At 36.2% G+C, this 13,258-nt stretch overlaps 2 protein-coding genes across 12 annotated transcripts in view; both read left to right on the forward strand.

The window, feature by feature from the left end:
- The first annotated feature begins 46 nt into the window (after nucleotides 1-46).
- Nucleotides 47-3,357, forward strand: LOC127646486 (methylmalonyl-CoA epimerase, mitochondrial-like). Of its 2 annotated transcripts, none has more exons than XM_052130194.1 (4): nucleotides 47-65; nucleotides 224-262; nucleotides 1,147-1,487; nucleotides 2,366-3,357. In XM_052130194.1, the coding sequence occupies exons 2-4, from the start codon at nucleotides 235-237 to the stop codon at nucleotides 2,516-2,518; spliced, it is 522 nt and encodes a 173-aa protein (XP_051986154.1). In that variant the 5' UTR covers nucleotides 47-65; nucleotides 224-234; the 3' UTR covers nucleotides 2,519-3,357. The 2 variants fall into 2 exon arrangements, with proteins under 2 accessions (XP_051986154.1, XP_051986144.1); XM_052130184.1 differs by lacking the exon at nucleotides 47-65 and adding an exon at nucleotides 125-143.
- A 1,041-nt stretch (nucleotides 3,358-4,398) lies between these two features.
- The window catches only part of LOC127646410 (amyloid-beta A4 precursor protein-binding family A member 2-like), a 110,141-nt gene continuing 101,281 nt past the window's right edge, over nucleotides 4,399-13,258 (forward strand). For 4 of the 10 annotated variants that reach the window (XM_052130040.1, XM_052130030.1, XM_052130059.1 and 1 more), the window contains exon 1: nucleotides 4,400-4,546. The gene's annotated coding sequence lies outside the window, so the exon portion shown is untranslated. Of the gene's footprint in view, nucleotides 4,547-5,434; nucleotides 5,801-13,258 lie in introns of those variants that run through there. The other 6 variants (XM_052130050.1, XM_052130069.1, XM_052130093.1 and 3 more) reach the window with 3 other exon arrangements.

A 13,258-nucleotide genomic window follows, 5' to 3' on the forward strand; every position in this document is an offset into this window, starting at 1 on the left:
AACCTCCGAAAACACGGAACGTTGTGTTGCATTCCACATCGACCGTTCCGTATAACGTCAAATATGTATGAATACCTCTGAATTTGTAACATATATATTATTTTAAATATTTATCCTTAAATGTTATGATCGTACACTTTAAGGTATGAACTGTTACCAGATCACGTTTGCTTTTACCGAGTTGATTTAATTTTTTTAAATAAAGTTTTATTTCTCTCTCCAGGGTTTGCGAAGATGGCTGCCTCCATACTGAAGGTTGCAGGTAAATAGTAGTTTTCGAGTAGGATTTCTTACATCTTTCCTTTATATTTACGCAACATTTGTTATGTTGTTTTAATGCAGTTGATCCCGTTTCAGAACTCTAATTCTCTGATTATAAGACTTTACAGTGGTGGATTAAAACATAACCTAAACCTACCACAAACAACAGCATTTTCACAGGGGAAACGGGCTAGTTGTCACACGGGCTATATCTAAAAGATAATATTTGGAGTAAAAAGGCTAATTACACAAGTATGTGTTTTGTCTAGCTGACATGTTTTGTATGTTGGTTTCAATCACCTACATTGAAAAACAAACAAACAAAAATCAAATTGGAGTGGGGTTTATTAAAAAGAAATATATAGGAAACAATTTCCAAGCAGGAATTGCTAGTACATTTTAACAGACCATATTTTTAAGTAAAGCCTGCTCACTTTAGCAATTCTCAAGTAAATTTTACTCACTCATGCTTTGTACATTTTACTCAAAAGCTGTAACTGAATTAAGCTATGCTTTTAAAAGTGTACAATCATTTCAGTGTTTTATTTTAATGTACCCAGTCCTGGACCACATGACACAGGAAAGCTTAATGCATTCTGTGTAGTCTATTAGACTATCAGTTGCATGACTGACTATAGAAAAAAGATTTGGAGCGGAGCAAAAGTTCAGTTTGTGTTCAACATTGAAGTGTATATTTTTTCCTGGGCAATATCTGTGAAAGTAATTATTATTATTTTGGCCAAGACAAGAGTATGTGGCTATGCAATAATTAACTTTACAAAATAAACCTACTCTGGAGTAAAAAGTGTGAAAGCTATCCCTCATCGCCCTTTATTATTCTAAACATAATGTCTCTATTTTATTTGATCGTTTTTGCTGTTACAGGTCTCATGAGGTGTGCGTGGCACACTTTACCCTCAGTGAGGGCATTGTCTCTGTCTGTGCCTGTCAGTCAAGGTGTCCCTCAGTCATTGTGGAAGATAGGCAGGTTGAATCATGTGGCAATCGCAGTACCAGACCTAGAGAAAGCCACAGCACTGTACCGCGATGTGCTGGGTGCTCAGGTGAGCGCTACTGTGCCTCTCCCAGAGCATGGCGTATACACTGTGTTTGTGGAACTGGGCAACACTAAGCTGGAGCTTCTGCATCCCCTGGGAGAGAAAAGCCCTATTGCAGGATTCCTGCAAAAGAACAAAGCTGGAGGGATGCATCATATCTGTATTGAGGTAAAGATTGCATAATCAATTTTGTCTTTGGCTTATCTCACAAAGGCCTTTTAAAACTACTTAAAATCTCATAGGAGTCATTTATCATTAAAGTCACATACTATATCATATTAATTATTTAGGTAATTACATTAAAACTAATAAACCCATATTAGGCACCAATACATTCTTGCATTATTAGATTGTTTAACAGAAGGGTCAATTGTCATGGATATTTTTATATTGTGGGTTATTATTATTTTTTTTACCTTATACCGTGTCCCTGATGGGAGTGTTGCAAATTGAGAGTGAAGTGAATGTGCAGTATCGGCTGTAATATTCCTTCACTTTCTGACTACAGCATTTTCATATAAGCTGCTGAGCTGAAACGGCTCTTTCCCAATTCCCTTGTCCATCCATTTCACAGTCCTGGATTTTTATTTATTTATTTAGTTTTTTACTCCTCAGTCTCTTGTTTCCATAACAGACTGTAATGTTATTAGGATACTCTAAACCATCTTATTTGTTGATTCTTGCATTCACAAAATACCCATACAATAATAATATTTAATGGTATATATATATGAGAGAGAGAGAGAGAGAGAGAGAGAGAGAGAGAGAGAGAAAGAAAGTTTTGTGCTAATGTTAATTTCTGCTGTGCAAAATGACTCAGACAGACTGACTTATTCAGAAACAAAAATGTACTTAGATGACCCATAAATCTGCTATTTTATGTAAGTTATTGTAGTTGTCTTAAGACCTTTTCAAACTTGGATTTGGTTTGTCTACCTTTCATCGCAAAATATAAACTGATGTAAATAATAGGTTTTACTTCAGGTGTGTGTGTCAGTATTCATAATTTTATTTCAGGTTGATGATAATCATTTGTTTGATTGCAGGTTGATGATATCAATGCAGCAGTAGTTGATTTGAAGGCAAAGAATATAAGACTGCTCTCACCAGAGCCAAGAATAGGAGCACATGGCAAACCTGTGATGTTCCTCCACCCTAAAGACTGTGATGGAGTTCTTGTGGAGATAGAACAAGCATAGACATTACACATGACCCAAGTGATAACATTATGTAGTTTAAAACAAGCTGAAGTTATGCAAGTGATGATTGAAAGTAAAATGGGATGTTTCCACTTTCAGACATTATTACTCTCTCTTTGTGTTTTTGATAATTGTATCATTTTGCCTTAATATTTAATAAATACTTAGTTTGAGGTAATTGATCATTTTTCTGCACCATTTACAAAAAGTTGTTTTCTATTGTTAAAGTGAAAGCAGAAACAAGCAAATCTTGCAGTTTTTTTAAAATGCTACAATACAATGGAAAGTGGTTCTAATGAAAGTACTATATGTTCATGAATCATAAATGTGTATTCAAATCGTCACAATCCTCCCATCTGGCTCTCAAAAGAGCTGACAGATTGAAGCTTTCTTTGTTTGGCCAACAACCATGTAATCGGGATACAACTTGGACCATATTTTCACTGTAGTCAGCTCTCTGCCAAATATAAAGTTGTTTTGCTATTACACACTAAATCTGCTTCTTTTGGATACAACTGGAGGACGGAGATTAGGAACTGATGTTTGTGTGCTGGCGGTTGTCTTGTTGTGTGGTCTCTAATGTCCTTTTTAAAGTTTTTGATGTTAAAATAAAAAAAATCATTTTATTTATTTAATTATTATTATTATTATTTTTTTTTTTGACATTTCAGTTTTTTTTGCAAAACAATAGAAAAGGAACAATATTGTGTCCAATGAAAATTTCAGCCTGCCACAGACATTTTCACATTTTGCCTGGATTTAAATCATTGGTAAAAAATAACTTTACGGAAATGTATTTTACTAGAAAAACAGAGAAATTGCCCTAGATCAAATGTTGAACCAAAAAAAATATATATATAGGCTATATATATATATATATATATATATATATATATATATATATATATATATTATTATATTATTACAATTGTGCCACTGGTTCCATGTTCATAGTTGTTGTGTAGAGAGAACATCTTTCATGTATCAAGGGATGTAATGCTTCCTTTTTATATTCTGTAGAAGCTTCGCTTGTCATATTGAATAAAAAGTCATGATATGAGAACATCTGTCAGGATTAAACATTATGCAAGAGTAGCAGCGTGGTAATTATGCTGTTTTCGGTATCCCAAAGGCAGCTCAACCTAATTGCACAAATATTCGAACCACATGTCCAGTTTTATCTGGGGCAGTGCAAGCTGTTTTACTACCATAGCTGTGAGGAACAGACTTTTTCATTTTCTTTGTCTGGCTCAGGACACTTCAGGCTCTATAAAAGAGACGGCAATTAATTTGTCAAATAATTGATTACCGACATATTCCTTATTAGTTCGTTTTCTCAGTACAGCTAATGTTTTGAAATCACGGCAGCGGTGTATTTATCTTTCTTTTTGTTTTTTTTTTATGTCTAATTATCCTCTTAAGGCAACACTACGTTTGCTTAGAGCGACTTGTGTTCTCATTTGCATTTATGCCTCAAGAACACGTAATGATTTCCATGTATATCCAACATCTACAGGAGGAAAATATGATTTATGGCAACAGTGTAATCTCTCTTTTATGTTATATAATGTCATATTGTGAATCCGATCATATCCGAGTCAAGGAAGCATCATGCATTAGGGGACCTTATCTGCCTTTAGCATCCACAGAACAAATGTTTTGTTTACATGATATCACGAGTCCCAGAGACAGTGGACAGTCCATCATTTGAGATTCATTTCTAATGACATGGCGAATTAATATCTTAAGAAGAACACTTCGATACACACTCCTTTCAGCACTGATGAAGACTTCGAAATAGCAGCGTCGTTTTGAAATGATTAATGAATTGATCACACAAAGCTCGTTCTCTCAGGCGGGGTTTGTTTTGATTTCGCCCGGCGCTGCAGTGGAGCGCCCCCTGCTGTTTTCCGCGTGCCGTGTCCTCCTCAGTCTCCGGGATGCAGTGTCGGTGCGGTTCCCACTCTCTCTACCTTTGAAAACAAGGGACTTCTGCATGTGAACATCACAACATCAGAGGTTATGAAGGTAGGTCAGTTTTTGTATGTTTCTTTATTTCAGAACTGAAGGTTTAGGCTGCGTAATGAAGTGATGCGCTCGTGGACAGTGAATGATGCGGCAGGATTTCACCCTCACGGTGCAACATCAAACCCGCGGCTTACAACCATGTACATATTCACAGTTACTCTACCAAAGTCATTGTTTTCATCCGACCTGGATGCTTTTTTAGAGCCTACTGTGAACAATCTAGAAATTACTTCTCTGAAAGGGTTATTCTTTATTTAATTTAGCATGTAGGCAATATCCTCCTTCACCTTTCTCTTTCCATGTGAGAAACTCCTTTTCACGCCAGAGCTTTGATGTGTAATTCACTTTCTTTTTAAGCAGCAATGGTCCAGCACTGCATTTAATGTAATAATGAAACAATAGAAAAAGATGCATCTTCAAAAAAGCTAAAAAAAAAAAAAAAAAAGAAGTTTATGACAAATATTGTGCATCACAACTATTTGTCCAATTTAAGTTTCATATTTGGCTATTACCTTCACATATAGGTCTATTGACAATCAAGCTTTACCATTTTAATCATGTATTTATATATTGGCCTGTATGTTTTATTTAGAGGTGTGCAAGATTTTGCTTATATGTTACATATGTAACATAGGTTTGTTTACAGCAATATGTGACCAATATATGGTCAGTAGCTAGAGCTGATGTCTGATTAATAAATCTGTTTGTACTGGGAAATTTGCACTCTGTAATGTAATCATCCTTTTGCATCTGACACATGAAATCTTGCCTAGAGGGTGTGATTCTAATTGTGGAGAAGCAGTTAGGAGTGAGAGAGAGTCAGAATGAGTGCGAGGGAGGGAGTGTGGATGCTATAAAGATGCATAATGCATGTGTTTGATCCCAGTCGGTGGTTCCGTCTCCATAACAGTCTCCTGCGGCTCTCTTGTCCAGGCAACCTGCTCTCACAAACACAACACACACACACACACACACACACACACACACTCACACTCCCACACACACACACACACACTCCCACACACACACACACTCTGCCCCACCCTTCCCATCAGAGCCCTATAGTTACAGCTCTATGTGCAGCTCTGGTGCTGAAGGACAAACACTGTTTTTAGGAGCATGCTGGGATGACTTGTATGCACCAGTAGGATATTTCTAAATTGAAACTTTGGAACCGGAAGAGAGAGGTCTGGGTCAGGTCAATCACATTGGATATTTTTAGCGGTGGAAGGAATATTTTGTCCGAATTTCTCGGTATGTCCTTTGATACATTTTCTTTTGGTGTTTTTCCAGAACTTGAGAGACTGACTGAAGTTCTGAATGAAGATGTAGTGTAATGGTGAGATGTAGAGGAGAGGGTGTGGGCTGGGCTTTATATGGTGTTACTAATGTGGGTGTAAACACTTCTTGGCCAAAGCGGTGCTGTCATGTTTGGCACACTTGTGATCTATAGAACGCTGTAATGGATCCTTTTCATAATTGGGTTTTGGAACGTGAGTAAACAACTGCAGGTTAAACTATATTGCACTCAATGAGAGCGAATAGGAGACAACAGCAAATATATTTTTTCCTTACAAATTTGCTCCAACATCAAAAAGAAAATGCCACTATTATGTTTCAACAATTAAAAAAAAAAAAGTGAGTGGTGGATTACACTCGTTTGAGGAGAAAAGATTGCAATTGTATTTGTCACTCTCTCAACAGCTGTATTAGAAACCTCAACACATCTGTGGTAACTCTTTTTAAAACTAACTCCAGGGTAATATAATTGAAGTATAATGTTATAAGTTTACACTAAATAATTGAAAAAACTATTTTCTAGATTAACGCTGCTAAATTAAGCGAAAATGTGCCATCACAGTCTGTGAAAGTGTCTATTGACCAATCAGAATCAATATCTGTGTTTGACATTGATGATATTGTGGCATTTGATTGAAGCTTTCTGGAATTTAATAGGTCTAATCAGTTAACAGCACACTTTTTAGGACAGAAATAAATAATGTAACAAAGTCTTGCCAGTGATAAACATGAACAATGAAGCTGCAGTGCCCTTTGTGTAGTTCACAACTTTAGTGCAAGCTGATGTCCCTGGAGTTGAATATATTATGGATGGGTAATAGCAACATGCCATGCAGCTCTGAATTCAGTATAAGGTATATACTAAGAACATGTGGTTTACATAATTGCACTTATGTTAATAGTCCTAATTATTTGGCCAGGATATAGGCTACTGTATAATGTAAGCAGAATTTGTATTGGTCGTTCGTGCTTTAAATAAATATGAAAGTGATTTACCATGTTTGACAATAAATGTTTCCTTATTTATAATTTATTCTAATAAGTTCATATTAAAAAAGGTTTGGTTGTTTGTGGGTTTGTTTTGCATCAGAAATTAAATTTTCTATCATTGTTTATACCAGTGGTTTCAACCTTTTTGACTCCAAGGCCCCCTTGTCAGAGAACATTTTCAAAGGCCCCCCATATAGGCTATTAGATATTTACATTATAATATATATCTATTTAAAGATATTTTCTAAAAAATTGTGATTCCAGAAATGTTTAGAAATGTATGTTCTTCATAAAAAGCAAGCTGTTGATGGGAGTTATTACATTTTTAGCATTTTCATTAAGTTTATTTATTATAATTATATAAAATGTATAATAATCTATCATATTTTAAATAATTGTAAGAGATCTTGAGGCCTAGTGTGTCCCGACCCCCTGATTGAGAACCACTGGTTTATGCTACACAGTGAAGTGAGATGAAACACAGGTGCATCATTGGATGCAAACCCCACAATGCATTGCTCGTGTCCTTTGATCAAAGTAAGGAATTATTAACATTGATGTTTAAATCATAGTACAGCTCTTCTTTAGCTGCGATGCTGATGTTACTTTTGAAATAATAGAGCAGCCTTTAAAAGATGAATACATAAATATAATAAAAGCATGCTCAGGTGAATGAGGCTTAACTGGCATGTTAATAAACACAGTTTGATGTGTGAAGGCTTTCGTGCTCGTGTTCCTTGCTTCTTTTATCATCCTTCCTCCTGTTAGCATTGGACATCTGCATTTTTTAGTTGGAAGCAGTCTCTCAGTTCACCTTGCTTTAAACTTTAACTTACTAAAGGTTGTCCATTAAGTACTTTTATTCTCTTGTTGAATTTATAAATAGAGAATATTGTACATTCAAGCGCAATCTAAGAAAGTTCTGCGGGCATTTTTTTTTTCAAGTTTATCTGATACAAGATTATGAAAAAAATTGCTCTTGATCTTTTCCATCATGGCTGAATCTGTGCGTTCCTTGAAAAAGCTAATTATTTCATGCCTCTGGCAAAGTGTACCCGCCCTCGTATCTGATGTAACATCTGTCACGTTCATCTAAATTAGAAAGTAAACTGAACACTGGCTACGTTTACATGTACACATGATTTTTTGCAATAATCAGAGTACAATGAATAATTAGATTAAGATGTTTACATGATTTGGGCAAACCTCTTCAATCCAGTTTTCATGCTACTTGCCATTACTCTTGATTATGCAGAGAAATGTGATGTTAATCCTTTTTTAAATAAAATAATATTACAACAAAAAACATCTTGTTGCAAATATGTATCTTTAAATACAGCTTGGCATAAGGAAAATTTGTCTGCCAGTTTGTGAGTCTTTTTAGACAATTTATTAAAAGAACCGGTTAATAAAATCATTTTCGACTACACTGCACTGTCTGTTTTGATACACTAAAAAGAATCTGTTCATGAGAGTCATTTGTTTGTTGGACTACACTGCTTGCTATGTCTTATTGTACCATTTTGCATGAAACCGAGAAGTTAGAACATCATCCATCTGCAGCACTGACACAGGCCTTCACCCCCAGTCGACCGATATAACGCTCGCAAACCTTTCTCTTTGTTTTCGATTGGTTGCAAGTCCGGCCGTGTTGAGAATTAGAGAAAAAAACCCCAGTCCTTTCATGTGATATGCACATCTGCTTTCTGTAGTATTGATCACCCCTCTTGTTTATAATATGTTACAACCACTTTCGGCTTTGAAGTCCCCTGCATCTCTCCAGGGAAGAGAGATGAGAAATGTGTCAGGATTTCTCGGCAGTGGTGAAAATGCAGTCCCCTTAGAATAATTCATGTGCCACAACTGGAAGAGCTCTATATGACTTCCTGGTGTCTTCATGTATCTGTCAATATCAATGTCTAGACATGATAACACATGAATAAGAATATATATTAGATTTTAAGTGGTGCTTGCTGTACAAACTGGGTTTGTGGTTGGCCTTTTGCATCATCTGACATGTGAAAATCATGAGTCTTATCAATTAGAAAAATAATAGCTCTCTCCTCTCCTCAACAGAGGGCAATAGTCTGGTTCCGGAAGTAAAGAACCCATTCACTGTCCCAACTCTCTGCAGTCAATTAATGAGCTGCGCCTGGTGGTCCCATCGCAAAGAGGCACAAAGTCCATTTCACAATCATTCAATCTGTCTGTTCCTCTGTGGAGGAATGAGCTTCCAACCTCCACAAAATCTGCTGATAACATCCAGAGACTATTTAGTAGAGATGGGCCACTTCTATTCAAATGAATGGGAGAATTTTGAACACCCAACCAAGGAGATCTAGCGCCCAACGGTAAACGGCTGTAGAAATTAAGTCCCACATCACCTGTCAATCATCTCGAGAACACACATGTGCATTAGCTGTACAAGTCGGGAATTTTTTTTTTTTTTCTAGCGTGATATGAGGTAAAGAATCAATATTTATGATACCAGTTTTGTCAGATTTTACTGCTGATTTAAAATATGCTCTTTGGTCATATAGCGTTCCAAAGATGGCCGATAGTGGACTGACTTGCTAGAGAGACATTGTACCATCTTTTGTACCAGCATTCAAAAAACAGCTGAAAGCACATCTGGTCCGTGAGAACTTAACCAATCCACACTAAATGCACTTACTGTTTAACAACCACAATTCCTTGTTTGTCTCTTTCTTCTGCACAAGTTCACTTCGAGAACTTGGCAGTGCAATATTGCAGATATGGTTGACAAATTGCTTGTTATGTTCCTCAAAGCCTCTTTGGATAAAAGTGTCTGCTAAATAACTAAAGGTAAATGTCAATTTAATGTTGTATTTTGTTCCTTAATTAGAGACGTTAAGTACACAGTCCTGTACCTTTTGTCTTTTTGTCCAATTTTCAAATACTTTTTTGCTTCAAATCAAAGTTTGTAATGTTGTGATTTATCTAGGAGCTGGTTGGTTTGGTTCATTGCTTAAAATGCTTTTATAATGGATTTTATGAAATCCCTATTGAAAAATAAATGGGAAAACACATCCAGGAACCAAAACAGGTAAAAAAGTTAGCAGGCACTGGTGCACTAAGCTGCACTGATTGTCCGTAATTTAAGCAGTACAGGGCGATCACCACTAATTATAATCATTTAGATGGAATAAGGGATAATGGCATAAATTAATTTTTTCTATGTCATGTTGAGTGTCTTTAGCCAGATTTTTTCTGATGACAGTTATGAGGGTATTGTGCTTTTGAAGGATGTGTTTTGCTCTGCTGATGAGGGAACAGCTGACCTAACCTTTTCTCTTTTCAGAGATGATGGTCTCTTGATATTCGTTCACATCACTGGGGTCATTCCAGCTTCAGCTATAGCTGCCTGTGTTTACTGCAGTCTGAAGGTCATTGAAGCTTGTCCCTGCTAGGTCAACAGCACCTTAAATCTCTGCAGACTCTCCTTTCAGCTGTTCATATATATAGGGCTGAATCATCAACAAGATAAATGTGTGGTGTTGTAGTCGGATCGAAGGCTTTTATTTATGTAAGCTTAACTTGCAACCTACATTTACCACCAATGGGTTCTCTTTGGGGCCTAAAATATTTGTCAAGTTTGGAAAAGACTGGGAAACATATCAGGTGAAAGTATTTTGCTTCCAGACCAAGTATGGTTTTGTGAAAGGGTAATGCATCTTTCTTCTTTGGCTGTAGCACAGTTAGTCTTACACCATTTTTGATCCATGTACATTAGCATTTAAATGAGCTAACTTGATTTAACCCAGTTTAGGCACTATTGTCTCCATTTGAATGAGTCCACTCTCAGCAGACTGAATGGAATGAAATCAGACGAGCCATTCACGCTCTTGCTCAGTCTTAAATAACATGGAGGATTCGCTAACTAATGGGACCACAGGTAAAGAGGGAACCATTTTTCCCTGTCCCAATGTCTGTTTTAATCCAGTTCTAGCTGGAAAGACCAAGATCAGGTCACATTATCTAAGTCTATGGATCCATCAAGACATGAACACACTATTGATTAGGTGGCATGTTGTGATCGTTCGTGTAAACTGGTAAATGTGGATTAGTGATTAGTTGTTGTTTTGTTTTTTAAAATGCTGCATAATTTGTAGTGACAAATGCAATTAAGTCAATCACACAGTTGAACCTGCCTCTCTTCAAAGCAATTATTGGTTTTGTGTTAATGGCTGGCATCCTGTCAGAGGTATTGATAGTGTACGTATGTGTGTATGTGTGAGCACGATAACTTAAGGCTTAGATGGTCATCAGTAAGTCTCTGTTCTCTGTTCTCTTCTCTGCAGGTGCTTTGTTTCTCTGTCTGCTGTTTTTCCCTCACCGTGCTTCGGTTATATCATTATTAGCACTTAAGCTTTCAGTGTATTCAATGGGCCTGCTCATTAGCTGGCGTGTTTCTGTGAGAGATTGTATTCTATTTGCATTTAGATGAGGCTGTCTGCCTCAACATGCTTCTGCGCATATGCAGCCGCTACCAGCGGTTAGTATTTTATAGTGTATTATTATGTAGACATTAAGACCTACAAAACTGAAATAAAGAAAATCAATTACAGTATTAGGTTTTCCAGTGCGTGATATCAATGTAAATAGCTTTATGTGTACCATGAATGATATGGCACACATTTTCATGCATTTACTGTGCATTTAATGTATTAACCATTGTGGCATACTTTCAGAGAAGTCAGTCATCTAATCAAAGGTTTTAACATTCATATTTAATGTTACTATTACATTTTCTCATTCTGCATATTGTCATAGACCTGTCTCTTAATAATTCAGCACGTTGCCCCATGACATAAGACAACACAAGTAATGTTAAATACTTTTTTCATAGTTGCCTTGACATACCAGTGTTTCCTATAAAATTGTAAAAAAATATAATTCTATAATTATATTATATTATATTATGTTATATTACACTCTAAAACCCTCTGGCTTTTATTTTTGCGCACGCATGTGGTGCCAACAAAAGAGCATCGCTCATTCCCTGAAATGTGCTGTGCATGCAGACAGTATTTTTTTCCTTTAAATGCATCCTTTTGCAATTCACAAAACTATTGGATGGCTTGTATGGCTTCAAGAGACTTTGAATATTTACATTTATGCATTTTGCAGATGCTTTTATCCAAAGCGACAAAAGAGTGCACTTATTACAGGGACAATCCATCCTGGAGCAACCTGGAGTTAAGTGCCTTGCTCAATGATACAATGGTAGTGGCTGTGGGAATCGAACCAGCAACCTTCTGCTTACCATTTCTGTGCTTTAGCCCAATACACCATGAATGGAATGAAATCAGACGAGCCATTCACGCTCTTGCTCAGTCTTAAATAACATGGAGGATTCGCTAACTAATGGGACCACAGGTAAAGAGGGAACCAATTTTCCCTGTCCCAATGTCTGTTTTAATCCAGTTCTAGCTGGAAAGACCAAGATCAGGTCACATTATCTAAGTCCTGTGCTTTAGCCCAATACTCCATATATAATGCACAAGTCATATGGACTATTTTAATAGTGCTTCATGCTTCTTTAATGTCATATTGGAGCTTGACATTAACAATCATGACACACATTAACATACAATACCACAATATAATATAGATTTTTGACACTGATTATCGATTTAATATATAGTATCGAGGAAAAATATTGCAAATCTATAACATATCGATTTTTTTTCCCCACCTCTATATAGTAGTAACATTTTCATGTTTAAATTTATTTATTTACAAAAGATTATCTTTAACTAGCTACACATTGTCATATGGACATTGAATAACACTGATTCATTAAGTTAATTCAGTCAAGGATTCATCTGACTGCACTGTGATGGGGACTCAACCCATTTTTTCGAACCCAGCCAACTGTATATTATATAATTGTAATATAATACTGATTAATAATAATTATAATAATAAGAGAGAGACAGAAAGAGGAAGAATGTGAGAGTAAATGGTGAGGAAACAGACTACTTCATATTAAAATGTGGCTTTTTTGTTGCACTGCTCACATGTTTCAGCTACTCTGTGTATGTAAATGGTTTACTGATTGGGTTTCATGACAAGAGTGTGTGCCACTCTGAGTGTAAAACCTGCCAAGACAGTCACACCCTCTAAATCTAATTCAGTGTTGTATCTGGAAGAAACATCAGAGAAAGCATCAAATAGTTATCTCACTCTCTTTTTTCACTCTCTCTTTACTGTTCAGTATGAAAAAGATTGTGGTCTATTTGGCTCCAATGAAACAGCATGATAAAGACATTAACTGAAATTTTAGGCTATTAAATTTTTCTGTCAGTCTTTTTGGATAGAATCAGATCATCCGTACTCGTAAAATGTACTGTATATGAATGAGATTGGAATCTGTTTTTGGGAATCATATAAGTAGTT

Source organism: Xyrauchen texanus, chromosome 1 (genome assembly GCF_025860055.1).
Source record: "Xyrauchen texanus isolate HMW12.3.18 chromosome 1, RBS_HiC_50CHRs, whole genome shotgun sequence".
Taxonomy (NCBI): domain Eukaryota; kingdom Metazoa; phylum Chordata; class Actinopteri; order Cypriniformes; family Catostomidae; genus Xyrauchen; species Xyrauchen texanus.